Source organism: Panulirus ornatus, chromosome 27 (genome assembly GCF_036320965.1).
Source record: "Panulirus ornatus isolate Po-2019 chromosome 27, ASM3632096v1, whole genome shotgun sequence".
Classification (NCBI taxonomy): domain Eukaryota; kingdom Metazoa; phylum Arthropoda; class Malacostraca; order Decapoda; family Palinuridae; genus Panulirus; species Panulirus ornatus.
Window position 1 is genome coordinate 19,364,580 of NC_092250.1, and position 19,669 is coordinate 19,384,248.

At 39.2% G+C, this 19,669-nt stretch overlaps 1 protein-coding gene across 2 annotated transcripts; it reads right to left on the bottom strand.

The window, feature by feature from the left end:
* Positions 1-4,511: 4,511 nt before the first annotated feature.
* On the bottom strand, positions 4,512-19,434 carry LOC139757645 (uncharacterized). 2 transcript variants are annotated; one of them, XM_071678348.1, is made up of 6 exons: positions 19,177-19,434; positions 15,079-15,279; positions 14,111-14,402; positions 12,862-13,008; positions 5,228-5,429; positions 4,512-4,734 (listed from the first exon to the last, which is right to left on the bottom strand). In XM_071678348.1, the coding sequence occupies exons 1-6, from the start codon at positions 19,179-19,181 to the stop codon at positions 4,622-4,624; spliced, it is 960 nt and encodes a 319-aa protein (XP_071534449.1). In that variant the 5' UTR covers positions 19,182-19,434; the 3' UTR covers positions 4,512-4,621. The 2 variants fall into 2 exon arrangements, with proteins under 2 accessions (XP_071534449.1, XP_071534448.1); XM_071678347.1 differs by lacking the exons at positions 4,512-4,734; positions 5,228-5,429 and adding an exon at positions 8,672-8,824 and having other exon boundaries at positions 19,177-19,428.
* Between the last annotated feature and the right edge of the window lie 235 nt (positions 19,435-19,669).

The following is a 19,669-nucleotide window of genomic DNA, read 5'->3' on the forward strand; positions in this document are numbered from 1 at the left end:
ACATACAAATCCATTTGCTTTTCTAAGTATTTCTCACATACATTCTTCAAAGCAAACACCTGATCCACACATCCTCTACCACTTCTGAAACCACACTGCTCTTCCCCAATCTGATGCTCTGTACATGCCTTCACCCTCTCAATCAATACCCTCCCATATAATTTACCAGGAATACTCAACAAACTTATACCTCTGTAATTTGAGCACTCACTCTTATCCCCTTTGCCTTTGTACAATGGCACTATGCACGCATTCCGCCAATCCTCAGGCACCTCACCATGAGTCATACATACATTAAATAACCTTACCAACCAGTCAACAATACAGTCCCCCCCTTTTTTAATAAATTCCACTGCAATACCATCCAAACCTGCTGCCTTGCCGGCTTTCATCTTCCGCAAAGCTTTCACTACCTCTTCTCTGTCTCCTGCGTTTGCGGGGTAGCGCAAGGAAACAGACGAAAGAAATGGCCCAACCCACCCCCATACACATGTATATACATACGTCCACACACGCAAATATACATACCTACACAGCTTTCCCTGGTTTACCCCAGAAGCTTCACATGCCCTGATTCAATCCACTGACAGCACGTCAACCCCGGTATACCACATCGATCCAATTCACTCTATTCCTTGCCCTCCTTTCACCCTCCTGCATGTTCAGGCCCCGATCACACAAAATCTTTTTCACTCCATCTTTCCACCTCCAATTTGGTCTCCCACTTCTCCTCGTTCCCTCCACCTCCGACACACACACACACACACATATATATATATATATATATATATATATATATACTTGTTCACTGTTTCCTATGTTAGAGGTAGTGCCAGTAACAAACAAACAAATAATGGCCTTATTTGCTCCCTCCAGTCTTTAGCTGTCATGTATAATGCATCAAAACCAGAACACCCTATCCTCAACCAGGCCCCAAAAACCTTTTTGTAGTTTACCCTGACTGCTTCATTTGCCCTGGTTTAGCCCAGTGACATGTTGCAATCTGTATAACACACTGCTCCAATCTACTCTTCCATGCATGCCTCACACCCCTCTACATATTCATGCCCAAAACGCGTTCATCTTTCACTCCATCCATCCATCTCCTCCTTGGTTTCCAGCTTTTCCTTGTTCTTCTTAGTCATCCCATCTATATGTCCAAACCATTTCAGCTTCTTTTCAGCTCTCTCATACATACAGTACTCCTCTTACAACCACATTTCTCACTTATCCCAACATTTCTAATCAATCAGCCCTTACACCATATGTTATCAAACTACTATACCATAAACTTACCCATCTTTGCCCTCACAGACAGTGACCTCTCTTTCACACACATACCTGTGCATCCAGGATATTCACTTCCTCACCCAATTTATGGCACACTTCAGCTCCTATGATTCCATTTACTACCATATCCACTCCAAGGTATCTAAAATATTCCACTTCTTCCAGGTTCTATCCATTCAAACTCATGCTCCAAATGATCTGTTTGTCTCCACTCCTAAACCTAATAACTCTGCATTTATTCACATTTAACTTTCTCCTTTCAAACACTCCAAACTCGGAAACTGGCATTTGCTGTTTCTCTGTCTAATCTGCTACCAGTGCCATATCATCAGTAAACAAGAACTGACTCACCTCCCAGGCACCACCACCCCATACAAATTCTTCAAAGCAAACATGTGATCCACAAATCCTTGAACTCTCATATAACCACACTGCTCCATTCCAGTCTGATGCTCTGTTCATGCCATCACCTTCACAACCACTACTTTCCCACACATATAGCCAGGTACACTAAACAAACTTATACCTCTTTAATTTGAAAATTCACTTTCATCCCCCCCCCCCCCCTCATTTACAAAAAGACACTATACAAGCATTCAGCCAATCCAACCAATCCTCTGGCTACTTACAATGAGTCATATGTACATTGAAAAGTCTAAGAAACCAATCAACAACAAACTCAGCCCCTTTCTGAGGAAATTCAACTGCAATCCCATCCACTCAACCAGTTTTGCTGCACTTCATCTTTCACAAGACTTTTATCACTTATTCCCTTTTCACTCACTTCCTGCCTCAAGAATCCCTTATCTCTTTATGAGGCTCTCATGGTGCTCAGGAAGCTGGCTACATCTACTAGAGAGGGTTACAGGCCATAAAGTGTAGTGATGTTATGTGTGCACCTATATGAAGAGAGTGCAGGGCAAATGAGCAGTATTTGTTCAGTGTCTTCATTACAGTAGTTGTATCATGGGCATGATGTTCTTGGGATGTGCTGAATCAGTGTTTGTAATGCAAAGATAGGTTAGCATGACTTATAAGTCTGGGGTGTGAGGGTTTAATTGTGGGATGGCAGTGGCGTGTCCAGGACTTGATAAGGGCAAAGTTAGAGATACTTTGTTTGTATGGCTTAATGTACAATGCATGGTGACTATCTGGTTTTTTTTTTTTCTTTTTTTTTTCCGCTGTCTCCCGCGTTTGCGAGGTAGCGCAAGGAAACAGACGAAAGAAATGGCCCAACCCACCCCCATACACATGTATATACATACGTCCACACACGCAAATATACACACCTACACAGCTTTCCATGGTTCACCCCAGACGCTTCACATGCCCTGATTCAATCCACTGACAGCACGTCAACCCCGGTATACCACATCGCTCCAATTCACTCTATTCCTTGCCCTCCTTTCACCCTCCTGCATGTTCAGGCCCCGATCACACAAAATCTTTTTCACTCCATCTTTCCACCTCCAATTTGGTCTCCCTCTTCTCCTCGTTCCCTCCACCTCCGACACATATATCCTCTTGGTCAATCTTTCCTCACTCATTCTCTCCATGTGCCCAAACCATTTCAAAACACCCTCTTCTGCTCTCTCAACCACGCTCTTTTTATTTCCACACATCTCTCTTACCCTTACATTACTTACTCGATCAAACCACCTCACACCACACATTGTCCTCAAACATCTCATTTCCAGCACGTCCATCCTCCTGCGCACCACTCTATCCATAGCCCACGCCTCACAACCATACAACATTGTTGGAACCACTATTCCTTCAAACATACACATTTTTGCTTTCCGAGATAATGTTCTCGACTTCCACACATTCTTCAAGGCTCCCAGAATTTTCGCCCCCTCCCCCACCCTATGATCCACTTCTGCTTCCATGGTTCCATCCGCTGCCAGATCCACTCCCAGATATCTAAAACACTTCACTTCCTCCAGTTTTTCTCCATTCAAACTCACCTCCCAATTGACTTGACCCTCAACCCTACTGTACCTAATAACCTTGCTCTTATTCACATTTACTCTTAACTTTCTTCTTTCACACACTTTACCAAACTCAGTCACCAGCTTCTGCAGTTTCTCACATGAATCAGCCACCAGCGCTGTATCATCAGCGAACAACAACTGACTCACTTCCCAAGCTCTCTCATCCCCAACAGACTTCATACTTGCCCCTCTTTCCAAAACTCTTGCATTCACCTCCCTAACAACCCCATCCATAAACAAATTAAACAACCATGGAGACATCACACACCCCTGCCGCAAACCTACATTCACTGAGAACCAATCACTTTCCTCTCTTCCTACACGTACACATGCCTTACATCCTCGATAAAAACTTTTCACTGCTTCTAACAACTTGCCTCCCACACCATATATTCTTAATACCTTCCACAGAGCATCTCTATCAACTCTATCATATGCCTTCTCCAGATCCATAAATGCTACATACAAATCCATTTGCTTTTCTAAGTATTTCTCACATACATTCTTCAAAGCAAACACCTGATCCACACATCCTCTACCACTTCTGAAACCACACTGCTCTTCCCCAATCTGATGCTCTGTACATGCCTTCACCCTCTCAATCAATACCCTCCCATATAATTTACCAGGAATACTCAACAAACTTATACCTCTGTAATTTGAGCACTCACTCTTATCCCCTTTGCCTTTGTACAATGGCACTATGCACTATCTGTTTTATCTATCTATATCTCTAACACCTGTTCCCACCTAGAATTCCCTTTAGGGAGTGGCCACAGCAATAGAGCCTCCATAATAAGAGAACTGGAATGTATGGGATTCTACCTCTTAATTTCAAAGATGTTTTTCAAGCAACAACTTTGGGGAAATCCATGAAAGCATGTATGAAATGAAATTACCAACAGAACTGACAAACCAATTTAGGGTGAAGATTTACATTCAAAAGACTGTCATATGCTTGACAGTTATCCTTCCCATATGCCTTGGATGCCAACTGCATGGCATTGTTCAAACATTAATTTACTTATTTATCATTGTATACAAAATAAACGACCAGTGTCAAATACAAAATTTGCAAACTGTACATGTGAAGCATTCAAAGAAAAGCATGGAATAGTCTGTAGGGCTTAGCAGTTTATGATAGGTGCTGGTTTCAGTACTCTGTGTGACAGCCGTGTGTGCACATGAAATCAATGTTCATTTGTTCCTTACACCACAGTAAATTAGTGAAGTTTTAGTGTATTTTATTCATACTAGGAATACACTGCATTTCTATGAGCATCTAAAATGTTACAATGTCTAACATACACACTGTTTTTGCACCCAATGCCAGAATTCTACAAGTCTAAGAATGCTTCAATAAAGTCAGCTACTTCTTGCCATGTCTTAAGCTGCTGATGTCCACTCAGGTATGGGTAAACTTCCTCTGAGCTGCTATATCTTACAGCAGCTGTAAGGTAGGAAGAAGGGATTTTATATATTTTACATTTCTACCCAGTAACAGCTGGTGAAAACTTTTAGAATATTTTCTGTTTAATCACAAACAATCATTGTTACATGGCCCATGGATTATCCATCTACGTATTTCTATCCATTTTCATTAACTATTTCCAGAGGCTGTATCAAGAAGAAACAACCTTACTCTTTGTATGGGAAATAATGTATAAAAACTTGGGTTCCTGACCCCACAGCTGGCAAAGGGGTTGTGATTCCTAATTCCATGGAAAGACTACTGCTTACAGGATAGTACCTATACACAACAGTCAGCACATCTACATATAATATAATATTCTAAATTTGCCTGGTAATATAATTCACAAAATTCATACAAAAATGACTTGCTTGTTTTAAAAATACGGATATCAATATTCCAAAATTCAGTAGCCTTACTGCTGGAATTAATAAACTTAGTCTACAAATATCAAAAAAACTGAAAGGCTTACCTTCATCTGTACATTCAACAGCAATGTCATACTTCAGCCTATTATTTCTGGAGTCCCAAATGATGGACCATAAGACTTTTACTTCATATTCACGTGTAGGTAAGAACTTCAACACCATAGGTTCCAACCCTCGTTCAATTTCCAAATTTGGAATATCAGATTCTAAATGGTCAGCTGTCTCTTCCCGTTCCTCATAAAGCATCTAGCCAAATAAAATGAACATACAATTTATTTCAAGTGTTTTGGGAGCAGCTGAATGAGTGTGTTAGTGGTTTTGATGCACGAGACCGGGTTATAGTGATGGGTGATTTGAATGCAAAGGTGAGTAATGTGGCAGTTGAGGGAATAATTGGTATACATGGGGTGTTCAGTGTTGTAAATGGAAATGGTGAAGAGCTTGTAGATTTATGTGCTGAAAAAGGACTGATGATTGGGAATACCTGGTTTAAAAAGCGAGATATACATAAGTATACTTATGTAAGTAGGAGAGATGGCCAGAGAGCGTTATTGGATTACGTGTTAATTGACAGGCGCGCGAAAGAGAGACTTTTGGATGTTAATGTGCTGAGAGGTGCAACTGGAGGGATGTCTGATCATTATCTTGTGGAGGCTAAGGTGAAGATTTGTATGGGTTTTCAGAAAAAAAGAGTGAATGTTGGGGTGAAGAGGGTGGTGAGAGTAAGTGAGCTTGGGAAGGAGACTTGTGTGAGGAAGTACCAGGAGAGACTGAGTACAGAATGGAAAAAGGTGAGAACAATGGAAGTAAGGGAAGTGGGGGAGGAATGGGATGTATTTAGGGAATCAGTGATGGATTGTGCAAAAGATGCTTGTGGCATGAGAAGAGTGGGAGGTGGGTTGATTAGAAAGGGTAGTGAGTGGTGGGATGAAGAAGTAAGAGTATTAGTGAAAGAGAAGAGAGAGGCATTTGGACGATTTTTGCAGGGAAAAAATGCAGTTGAGTGGGAGACGTATAAAAGAAAGAGACAGGAGGTCAAGAGAAAGGTGCAAGAGGTGAAAAAAAGGGCAAATGAGAGTTGGGGTGAGAGAGCATCATTAAATTTTAGGGAGAATAAAAAGATGTTCTGGAAGGAGGTAAATAAAGTGTGTAAGACAAGGGAGCAAATGGGAACTTCAGTGAAGGGCGCAAATGGGGAGGCTATAACAAGTAGTGGTGATGTGAGAAGGAGATGGAGTGAGTATTTTGAAGGTTTGTTGAATGTGTTTGATGACAGAGTGGCAGATATAGGGTGTTTTGGTTGAGGTGGTGTGCAAAGTGAGAGGGTTAGGGAAAATGATTTGGTAAACAGAGAAGAGGTAGTAAAAGCTTTGCGGAAGATGAAAGCCGGCAAGGCAGCAGGTTTGGATGGTATTGCAGTGGAATTTATTAAAAAAGGGGGTGACTGTATTGTTGACTGGTTGGTAAGGTTATTTAATGTATGTATGACTCACGGTGAGGTGCCTGAGGATTGGCGGAATGCGTGCATAGTGCCATTGTACAAAGGCAAAGGGGATAAGAGTGAGTGCTCAAATTACAGAGGTATAAGTTTGTTGAGTATTCCTGGTAAATTATATGGGAGGGTATTGATTGAGAGGGTGAAGGCATGTACAGAGCATCAGATTGGGGAAGAGCAGTGTGGTTTCAGAAGTGGTAGAGGATGTGTGGATCAGGTGTTTGCTTTGAAGAATGTATGTGAGAAATACTTAGAAAAGCAAATGGATTTGTATGTAGCATTTACGGATCTGGAGAAGGCACATGATAGAGTTGATAGAGATGCTCTGTGGAAGGTATTAAGAATATATGGTGTGGGAGGCAAGTTGTTAGAAGCAGTGAAAAGTTTTTATCGAGGATGTAAGGCATGTGTACGTGTAGGAAGTGAGGAAAGTGATTGGTTCTCAGTGAATGTAGGTTTGTGGCAGGGGTGTGTGATGTCTCCATGGTTGTTTAATTTGTTTATGGATGGGGTTGTTAGGGAGGTGAATGCAAGAGTTTTGGAAAGAGGGGCAAGTATGAAGTCTGTTGGGGATGAGAGAGCTTGGGAAGTGAGTCAGTTGTTGTTCGCTGATGATACAGCACTGGTGGCTGATTCATGTGAGAAACTGCAGAAGCTGGTGACTGAGTTTGGTAAAGTGTGTGAAAGAAGAAAGTTAAGAGTAAATGTGAATAAGAGCAAGGTTATTAGGTACAGTAGGGTTGAGGGTCAAGTCAATTGGGAGGTGAGTTTGAATGGAGAAAAACTGGAGGAAGTGAAGTGTTTTAGATATCTGAGACTGGATCTGGCAGCGGATGGAACCATGGAATCGGAAGTGGATCATAGGGTGGGGGAGGGGGCGAAAATTCTGGGAGCCTTGAAGAATGTGTGGAAGTCGAGAACATTATCTCGGAAAGCAAAAATGGGTATGTTTGAAGGAATAGTGGTTTATTTATTTCATATTAAAAATGCCCTCTTTTCTGCTGAACAAGAAGACATATAATCAGTTCTAGAAATGAAGCTGTTCTAGTACAGAATTCTATAATGAAACATTTGCTTTCATAAACATTCAAATGACTATACCTGCTTTCCATAATTTTTTTTTTTTTTTGCTTTGTCGCTGTCTCCCGCGTTTGCGAGGTAGCGCAAGGAAACAGACGAAAGAAATGGCCCAACCCACCCCTATACACATGTATATACATACGTCCACACACGCAAATACACATACCTACACAGCTTTCCATGGTTTACCCCAGACGCTTCACATGCCTTGATTCAATCCACTGACAGCACGTCAACCCCGGTATACCACATCGCTCCAATTCACTCTATTCCTTGCCCTCCTTTCACCCTCCTGCATGTTCAGGCCCCGATCACACAAAATCTTTTTCACTCCATCTTTCCACCTCCAATTTGGTCTCCCTCTTCTCCTTGTTCCCTCCACCTCCGACACATATATCCTCTTGGTCAATCTTTCCTCACTCACTCTCTCCATGTGCCCAAACCATTTCAAAACACCCTCTTCTGCTCTCTCAACCACGCTCTTTTTATTTCCACACATCTCTCTTACCCTTACGTTACTTACTCGATCAAACCACCTCACACCACACATTGTCCTCAAACATCTCATTTCCAGCACATCCATCCTCCTGCGCACAACTCTATCCATAGCCCATGCCTCGCAACCATACAACATTGTTGGAACCACTATTCCTTCAAACATACCCAGTTTTGCTTTCCGAGATAATGTTCTCGACTTCCACACATTCTTCAAGGCTTTCCATAATTATATGGAATAATTCACTTGAACATCTTCGCTTTTTACGAGTCATAATTCCACCATTTATCATTTCAATACTCCACAACTTAAAACTCCACTCTGAGTCCCATATCTACATGTTTCTTTCCTCATTAGGAATTTCAAACTTTGGTTATCATGTAAATACCATTCTAGTGACTAGATTCTGTAAGTTATCCTGCTATTCTACAGGTCACATACACCCTATACATCATATTCACGTGTAGGTAAGAACTTCAACACCATAGGTTCCAACCCTCGTTCAATTTCCAAATTTGGAATATCAGATTCTAAATGGTCAGCTGTCTCTTCCCGTTCCTCATAAAGCATCTAGCCAAATAAAATGAACATACAATTTATTTCATATTAAAAATGCCCTCTTTTCTGCTGAACAAGAAGACATATAATCAGTTCTAGAAATGAAGCTGTTCTAGTATAGAATTCTATAATGAAACATTTGCTTTCATAAACATTCAAATGACTATACCTGCTTTCCATAATTATATGGAATAATTCACTTGAACATCTTCACTTTTTATGAGTCATAATTCCACCATTTATCATTTCAATACTCCACAACTTAAAACTCCACTCTGAGTCCCATATCTACATGTTTCTTTCCTCATTAGGAATTTCAAACTTAGGTTATCATGTAAATACCATTCTAGTGACTAGATTCTGTAAGTTATCCTGCTATTCTACAGGTCATATACACCCTATGAAATATAAGATTTGAATATCTAAACTACCATTGACTTCATATATTCTGTTTCTTTTTAAGAAACTGTATGAAAAGTAGCACAAATGCATAGATATATTACATATCATTAATGGCAATCAAAGGACTGAGCCTGGGCATGTGAAACGTCCAGGGTAAACCATGGAAAGGTCAGTGGAGCCTGGATGTAGATAGGGAGCTGTGTTTTCAGTGCATTACAAATGAAGGCTCATTTATGGATGCAAGTGGATATGGCCTTTCTTTGTCTATTTTCTGGTGATACCCCCTGATGCAGGGGGCAGCAATCAGGTGTAGGGATGAAGAAAAAAAATGTATGTGTAATATTTTTATCTTTTATCATTTTGTGCTGTTTCCTATAGAGAAGGGTGCCATCAGGAATGGATGACAGTGAGCAAGTATGAATTTGTATTCACATCCAGGCCCCACAGACCTTTCCATTGTTTACCCTAGAGGTTTCACATGCCCTGGTTCAGTCCACAAACAGCACATCAACCCCAGTATACCACATCATTCCAAAGCACTCTATTCCATGCATGCCTTTCACCCTCCTAGAACATGTCCTAAATAAGTCTGACAACATAGTCTCAAACATTCCCAAGGATGTGATTCTTGTTGTTCGGATGGAGACAAACAATGCAATTCATGGGAGATTGGGAGAAATACTGGCAAAGTATAGGGAATTTATTAGCAAGTTTAAAGAATGTCATAGGAAGCTTATAATATCGGGACTGTTGTCGACAAAGAAATGGCTAACATACTCAATTATTCTTTTAACTCTGTATTCACAGCTGAAGAAATATCTTGAATACCGCAACCATTGAAAATGTTTCAAAGACCTGATGAAGAAGAGATGAAGGTTAGAAATATAAAGAGCTCTGAAGTACTTAAATACCTGGACCTATTAAATCCTAGCAAATCCAACGGCCCAGATAACTTAGCTCCAAGATTTTTGAAAGAGGTCAGCTGATATACCCCATATAAAAAATATTCAACAAATCTCCATCAGATGGTCAGGTGCCAACTGACTGGAAACTAGCAAATATTACTCCTATGTATAAAAAGGAGACAAAACGTGTGCCCTGAATATTACTCTATTAGCCTTATACCAGTGTTAGGTAAAACACTGGAAAAAAATGCCATAAAAGTGTCATGTTTCTAGACCACAAAATTATATCAGACAACTAATACAGTTTCTGCAATAGAAGATAATGCCTGACAAATTTGCTGGAATCTTTTAACGTTATTTATCAGAATTGGGATGAAAAAGTACTGTCTTATGTAGTATATTTAGATTTCCAAAAGGTTTTTGATAAAGTACCCAAGAGACTTTTATATAAACTGAAAGCACACAGAATCAGTGAAGACCTCTTTACACGGATAACAGACTGGCATACTGGAAGAAAGCAACATGTAGTATTAACTGGCGAAGCCTCAGACTGGCTAAACGTAATGAGTGGTGTGCCAATTCTTTTCACAATATACCTTAATGACCTAGAACTCGGTCTCATATCTAGGATCTCCAAATCTGTTGATAATACTAAACTTGGAGGTACAACTGTAAACATGTGGGACTGCAAAATGATTCAGAGAGATATCAACTTATTAGCAGAGTTGTCAGACATACGGCAAATGAAGTTTAATGTATATAAGTGTAAAGTTATGCACTTTGGAGACAAGAATATACTTTACAACTACAAACTACTTGGAAACTCACAAACTTAACTAAATTATGAAAAGAACCTGGGAGTTGTCATTAGCAACAATCTGAAGTACACTAAACAGTGTCAAGTAGCAAGTAAAAAGAGACAACCAAATGTTAGGTTCACAATGGATCACAAGACACCAGAAATACTTCTCACACTTTATAATTCTCTACTACAACCACACCTTGAATATGCAGCCCAGTTTTGGTCCCCAAACCATAAAAGAGACATGAAAAAGTTACAAAGTAAAATGATGCATGATTCCTGGGGACGGGAGAAAGAATACTTCCCATGTATTCTCTGCGTGTCATAGAAGGCGACTAAAAGGGGAGGGAGCAGGGGCTGAAAATCTTCTCCTCGTTTTCAATTTTCCAAAAGAAGGAACAGAGAAGTAAGCCAAGTGAGGATATTCCCTCTAAGGCTCAGTCCTCTGTTCTTAATGCTATCTCGCTAAAGCCGGAAATGGCAAATATGAAAAAAAGTGTGACAAAATTGATCCCATTTCTTAGAAATCTGGCATGCGGAGAGGCTAAAATGATTGGATCTCTTCTACCTTAGAAAATGTAGACTTCACAACAACTTAACCCAAGTGTTCAAAATTCTGAACAAGTTCAATAGCGTAAATCACGAACACCTTTTCAAAATACAAGAAAATGTGGTTACCAGGACAAATGAAATGAAATCAAAGCTGAAAGATGGAGTACAGATGTGGGGAAAAGCTGCTTTTCCTAAAGCTTCATTAAGCATTGGAATAAGTTACCATCAGACGTAATGAATGCAAAGACTATAAATACCTTCAAGAGTCGCTTTACAAATATCTTATAAATTCAGTTATACTAAGAGAAAAATGCCAGTGATAAACTGTATAAACGACAGCGGTACCTGGAACAGTAGAATGCTAATGTGCAGTAATGGGGAGTCAGTGATAGCTTAAGAGGACTCCTGAGCAGAATTACATTTTCAAGTCAAACTCCTTTTTTTTTTTAACCAGACAACATACTTGTGGGCCAATCATGCCTCCTGTTGTCTGTCTTTCTCATGTAAACTCGTGTAAACTACATTTTCAAGCCCCAATTGCTCAAAATCTTTTTCACTTCATCCTTCCACCTTCAATTTGGTCTACCTGCTCTCCTTCCTCCCTCTACTTCTGACACATATTTCTTCTTTGTCAACCTTTCCTCACTCATTCTCTCCAAATGGCCAAACCATTTCCACACACACTCTTCTGCTTTCTCAACCACACTCTTTTTATTACCATACATCTCTCTTACCATTTCATCACTTAATCAAATCACTTTACACCACATATTATCCTCAAACATTTCATTTCCAACATATCCACCCTCCTCCATGCAACTTTAACTACAGCCCATGCCTCAAAACCATATAATATTGTTGGAACTACTATTCCTTCAAACATACCCATTTTGGCCCTCAGAGATAATGTTCTTTCTTTCTACACATTCATCACTCCCAGAACCTTTGCCCTCTCCCCCACCCTATGACTCGCTTCCACTTCCATGGTTCCATTCGCTGCAAAGTCCACTCCCAGATATCTAAAACACTTCACTTCCTCAAATTTTTCTCCATTCAAACTTAAATCCCAACTAACTTGTCATTCAAACTTAAATCCCAACTAACTTGTCCATCAACCCTATTGAAGAGGTTAACAAAGAGGATGTTTGTTTCGAAAATGGAGGGAGCAAGAGAAAGGAGGAGGCGAAACTGGATTAAATATAAGAGTTAAGTAGGGTTTGTGCAAGAGGAATGCCAGATGGAGTACTTCATATACCCCAACTACGATGTGAGAATGTTAAAACTTAGTTTTTCTTAGTCAAGAACAGGCAAACAATAAAAAGGTAAGATGGATATCATAAGTTGGATTGTATTTACAATGACATGCATAACGGTCACATATGACTTACCTGATAGAAATAAAGGTCACTTGTGAACTGATGTATCGTGGCAGGCAACAGAGCCCTAGCTGGGTTCATGACTTTCTTGATAACATCACTCATGGTGCTGAGACGCAAATCTTTCACTTCTGTAATCTTACCTCCAAGGATTTCCATCTGCATTACAAATTGTACATGAACTATTAGTAGTTTCTGTAATAGAATGAAGTGCTACCTCACAAATGAGTTGAGGTTACATATGATTTTCAATTTAGTGAAAAAAAATCATCCAAGCAGTACATGCATAATGTTCCAAAAACATTTCTCATTACATTTCCACACAGTCTGTTATCTAAGTGACAAAATACTAACCTAGGAAGGCTTTGATCATTTTGGTCTATCAAGTTACTAAAGATGTGATTCATTTGATTTCACTTGCAGTAATGGATATAAACTCATGGGAAAATGTTTTTCCTCATGTGAAGCAAAGTGCTTTTTCTTCAACAGGATTGTTAACATATGGAATGATTTGCCAATCAGAGTGGTTGACAGCAGTAGTATAGATACATTTATGGATTTTTTTTTCATTATTATACCTAATCGCTGTCTCCCACGTTAGTGAGGTAGCGCAAGGAAACAGACAAAAGAATGGCCCATCCCACCCACATACACATGTATGTACATCAACGCATACATGCACATATACATTTCAATGTATACATACATATACATACACAGGCATATACATCTATACATATGTACATATTCATACTTGCTGCCTTCATCCATTCCTGTCGCCACCCTGCCACACATTAAATAGCTGTTCATTCACCAATCCTACAAACCTCATGTCCCCCAGTTATACCCTCAAATAACACATTACACACTTTTGCATTTAAATCACCCATCACTAATACCCATTCTCTAGCATCAAAACAGCTGACAATCTCTCTCGGCTACTCCCAAAATAGTCTCGTCAAGGGACTCCTTACTCCAAAGAAGTCCATCCTCCCTGCATTTGATTGTATTGCAGTTTGTATGATAATATAAATAGTATATACCAGTTATATTAAGAAAATTTTATGACAGAAATGAAAAATTTCCAAGTTTGTATGACTGTGTGAACATCAAGAATAAGCAAAGTAATCTGTGAGGTTGCCAGTATGAGCATGGCCATATAAAAAACTATCACTGTAAAAACTATTGCCACTGATTAGATATCATAATTAACCTTTTCTGAACTTTATTCAATCTATTAGAAGTATGCTGAAAAACTCACATCATAATTTGCAGAAAACTTGGCACTATAGGCAAAATCTCCAACGTTCCCTTCAACTGTCCACAACTTCACCAAACCTTTTTCAGTAACTTGGTCTTCACTATCATGCTGGTCTTGGTTTCCATGACTTTCAAGCTCCAAGCCTTCATCCATGCCAACAACTCTCTCTTGTTCCACTTTTACCATGGAAAATGAACTTGATGAGACTAATTTCTGTGCTGTAATACGTTTCTGCATCAAATCGATGTGTTCTTGATGTAGAAATAATTTTTCATCTATTGGTCCAAGAGTACTGAAACAATTGGTATTATTATTGAGACAGCATTAGATGCTTAGAGCTTTTGTGCCGCAACACTTAAAAATCTTAAACATATTTCCTCTTCATAAGGGAAACTCCTACTTACTCAACTGTATAAATCCCTTTCAGAGGAAAAGCACTTTGAATACCAATTTGAGAAAACAATGACAATATAGCAAATCAAGATAGCACCCTATGTTAACTTCAAAATGCATTTGAGAATAAGAATCTACTCAGCATGACCCTCCATGTTGCATGTGCAACAAAGAGGAGCTGGTGACTTATACAGTCAATGAATTGGCAAGGATTAAAAGATGAGAGATGTCTTTTGCAAAAAGTCTATTCAATCAAAAGTTCACATGCTGGACACCCATCAAATAGATCTACAGTAAGTTTGCTTAAATTCCTATAAACAACAGCCTATTATAATACCAATATGAATCAATTATTCCTCTTAATCTCTTAATCTAATAAGTAGTCTTTCACATGGCATCCAGGGTAACATACCATATGCAATAGTTATTTACCTTTTTTAACTAAAATGAACTCAAAAGATTTAAATAAAAGATAACTACTGCAACATCAGAATTACTGTACTGTGAAATGACAAAAAAAAACCTTGCAATAACAGATATATCACTTAATAAATGCAAAACAAGCAGACACATACCATGCACTTGAATCTTGCAAAGACAGCTGGGCCTGATGATACAATGCTTCTCCTTGTAAATATCTTTTTTTCCTCTCTAGCTTTCTTAACTGACTCTGCAACTCAGCCACATCTTTTGCTAGGCTTTTGTGAAGGGACCTCATCCAGGCCACTTTTGTGTTGCTATATTTGTCACTTAAAGATGGGGCCATTGCTATTTCTCTGTGGAAAAGTGAACCAAAAGAAATACTTTAGGTTCTCAAAGAATTAGAAATGACATGAGATTGGTTTGAAAGTAAATTTAAGGGTTATCTCCCAATCTATCTATGTATCTATGTGTATGAAGATGTATATGTTATCATTTTTTTTCTATTTCATGCATTGAGCTGTTAACTGTGGAGCAGGAATGCGCCATGAATGGATGATGGCAAGCAAGTATGAATGTGTAGATATGTAAATATATGTATGAATGGTGTGTATATACACATGTATATGTATGTGCAAGACAAAGAGGATATACGTGTTGGAGGTGGAGGGAACAGGGAGAAGCAGGAGACCAAACTGGAGGTGGAAGGATGGAGTGAAAAAGATTTTGAGCGATTGAGGCTTGAACATACAAGAAGGTGAGAGGTGTAGAAGGAATAGAGTGAATTGGAACAATGTGGTATACCGGGTTTGCCGTGTTATCAATGGACTGAACCAGAGCATGTGAAATGTCTGGGATAAACCATGAAAAGGTCTGTGGGGCCAGGATGTGGATAGGGAGCTGTGATTCCGGTGCATTACATATGAAAGTTAGACAATGAGTGTGAATGAATGTGGCCTTTTTGACTGTTTTCCTGGTGCTACCTTGCTGAAGCAGGGGGGTAGCAATACTGTTTCCTGTGGGGCAGGGAAGCGCCAGGAATAGATCAAACAGCATCGCTACCCCCCACTTCAGCAAGGTAGAACCAGACGATGTAATTATCTTACAGCACTTGACACTGTGTGTGTTCCATTTCCATGTGGTTTTGCCTGCATCTTTTGTACACATTACTTGTGTACTTCCTGCATATATGGGATTCTTGACCCCTAACTCATTCCATATCTATCTTTTGGCTGCATAAGTCAGGGATGGGAGGACTATGTTGTCCCTTAATCCTATCTTCACATCCATACCTTCCATACTTACACCAGTACCCTTCCATTATTCTATTAAGGGACCCACTGACTCTTCTTTCCTGTGCTGTTCTCAATCTTATCTCTCCTATCAACAAACTTACCTTAGATAGCTTCAAAATACTTATATTCTCTCACCTTTTCCAGTCTTCCTTACCCATATCTGAAACACAGTTTAGTACACTTCTTTCACTCTATAGGGCTCTGGAATATGTATACTTATACTGTGCTTCTTTTTAAACACCATTACTTTACTTTGTTGCACTCATCTCCAATTGCCTACACTTACACACATCAAAAAACACACTTCCATCTTTCTGTAACTCCTCTTCAATCTTAGTAAACTACACAATATCATCCACATATAGGCTTGCCACCAGCCACTATACCTTACTATCACTCAATCTCTGCACCTTCTTTCCCTAGTTTTGCTTTCATTTCTCATATCACCTAATCCATATATGTGTTAAAAAGCCACAGTAACATCACATCCCTGCCTCATATCCACATATATACTGCAACTTTCACTCAACTCTACATTCACTCTTACACATGCATTTGCTACTCTATAAAAGGCTTTCACACCAACCAACAGTTGACCCCCTATCCCAGACATCCCATAAAGCATTCCACTTGACTGTCACACTTTCTTCAGATCAATGAAAGTTACATACAAATATGGACAGGAAAAAGTATCTAAATATATTTCATCTGCTCCAACCTGCTTGGTAGTCCTCCCTCTTAAAAGCAAATACAACAATGCTGCAAACCACACAAAACTGAGCACTCAGAACAATCACTGTCAGCCTAACCACACAAAATCAACACCTAAACAGTGAAGCAAAATCCTCCCAATATAATCCCACCTCAACATGATCATTCATTTCCTTAAAACAGCACTGACCCCATCCAACCAAACCGCTCTACAACTAACCATCCAACCCCAGAGTAGAATTAACACACTTCAGGAACCTTTACTAACATACACTCCCATCCCCAACAAACACAACACTAGCAAAACATACACACAAAAATAACCCGATAAACACTAAATAACCGCCCTTCCAACTCAGTCTTAAACATCACCCTGACAGACATACACCCCTCAGAAGCCACACTCCCTAGACATACAGTCGCACTCTCTCTCGTCTACACTCAGGACATCATCCATCCCTTGAACACTACAAACGCCAAAACACTTACTGGTCACTTGACCCACACTCTCCCCAAAGAGACACATATATAGCATAACCAGTTTATGACCTATAGTCCCACATGGCAGATGAGCACTGTGGTTATATACTGTGATGATGTGTAAGTGCCATTGTGGGCTTATGTTATGCTAAACTTAGTTAGACTGTGTTAAGTTAGTCCAAAGCCAGTTACGTTAGGTTGGGCTAAACTCTGGTTAAGTTAGGCTTAACTTAGGTAGCTTGATAACACGCCAGGAATGGATTGCCAATACTCTCCATAAACACTTTGCTGCCAACTTCTCACCAAATCATGAATCCATTTCAGCTTGAGTTTGAGTGATGGCAGCATAAATGCATGCATTATCAGTAAAATAATGTCTGGCCCACTGGCACCAATGAATCAAAGGTTATTCTTCTCATTAGTTGGCATAATAACAACAGCCTATCAAACAACAATAAGTGTGAACAAGTAAAAGGTCAATCAAAATTAAGTGTTGACTTCTAAGGGAAGATATGAAGTTCTCATGTTTCCCTAAATTTTACAAGTATTTCTCTGAACTTTCTAAACAGTGAAACCCAGCAAAATTAAAAGAGGATGGCACTATAGGAGGTGAAATAAACCTATATTACTGCAGGAGACTCTAAATTTATGATGCTTATATCTATATCAGTAGCTAATAACTTTCTGTTAGTATCATATGATTTTGTTTCGCAACAGCCATCTCAATGATGCAATGCCATACATCCCACTGTGAATTTACATGTTAACTAGAATTGCTAATACAAACATAATTTCATTAATCGTCTGAGTTTTCTACAATCTAACAGGGAGTACTTCACAGGTCCTACTGCAATCTTCTTGGATCTCGTTGTTTAAGGATACCTGTTTAATCGCAGGTCTATGTTTACCTCAAATTACCCCTGATCTTTACACCTCTGTCAAAGATCAACTTCAAGCCATAATACTCTAAATTATATTCTTTCTTACCAAATTTTCTATAGTACAATGCCAGGATAAAACAATAAATGGTATTCCAAATCTAGCTTCTATTATCGGTGTCCAAAATTTTCCCAGCCACATAGGAATGGGTTTGTCGAATAATGACACAGGTGTGTAATTACAAATAAAAGGTTAAGGACCACTAAAGGTTTCTGAAGTCCAAATCCTCAGCATGATAAATCTAACCTACCTTAATATCTATTCCCTTAAGTGTTCACAGATGACTTTGAACTAACTCATTCAAGTATGTCAGCCAATCACATGTGTGCTACACCATACCTGGACAACCACCATGAGTGTAAATATTTATCCTGACACAGACACCATGAGTGTAAGACAGGTGGAGCTCCTCATCCCCAACATCATTGTAATTAATGAAACTCGTAAGTGTCGATCATGGTGAAACTCATTGATAAACTTGATATAGGTTCTGAGATAACTTATATGTATCAAAGTGAATGTCTGCTTTCCAGTGCAGGGTGATTTAAAATTTGGAGCACGCAAACAGACGCAACTTGTAGTCTTTGCTATTAATGAAGATTGTATGTTATAGATATCATAGTAAGTTTGTACTTGACCAGTAAATGGAATTCGCTGATTATGATTATGTGAAATTTGTAACAAACTAGTTGAGGAGTATATTGAAAGCTTGTAATGAGAGGAAACTGGCAGCTACTCGATATGGATCTATAGGAGTAGAGCAAACTTGCTATGACTTTAAACAATGAAATACTACAGGTGAATTCAGTGCAACATGCAAATATATACATCATTTCCTTCTCACAAGAGCTGAGGTACTTGTGGCACACAGCCAACAGATCAATCAAACCCTGGAAAGAACGAGGATGGTTCTTTTCCCCAACAATTTCAAACGAAGACAAAACTAATTCATTGATTTATTTGTAACGTTTGAATATTCAATGGAATTTGATATTTCTTAGCGATTTTATACATTGAGCTTACTGGGTTTACGCTCGTCATTGCCAGATGCATCAGTCAGGCAGCAAGTTGTTTGTTGACGTAACCTCTTTCATCATGATGGAAGTTTTTAAGGTACAGTATGATGAGTTTTAGTGTAAATGACTTTTTGTTTAACGTTTCATGTATACATGTGCATAGGACATATATTAGCACAGGGCTAAGTTAAGAAAATAGCAGAATTGCACGGAAATTGTGACCTTGGACGTGTTTATGTAGTTTACGTGAGTTACTAAGGTACTGATAATGGTATAATTTCCCTATTGCTAGTATCCTCTTGCAA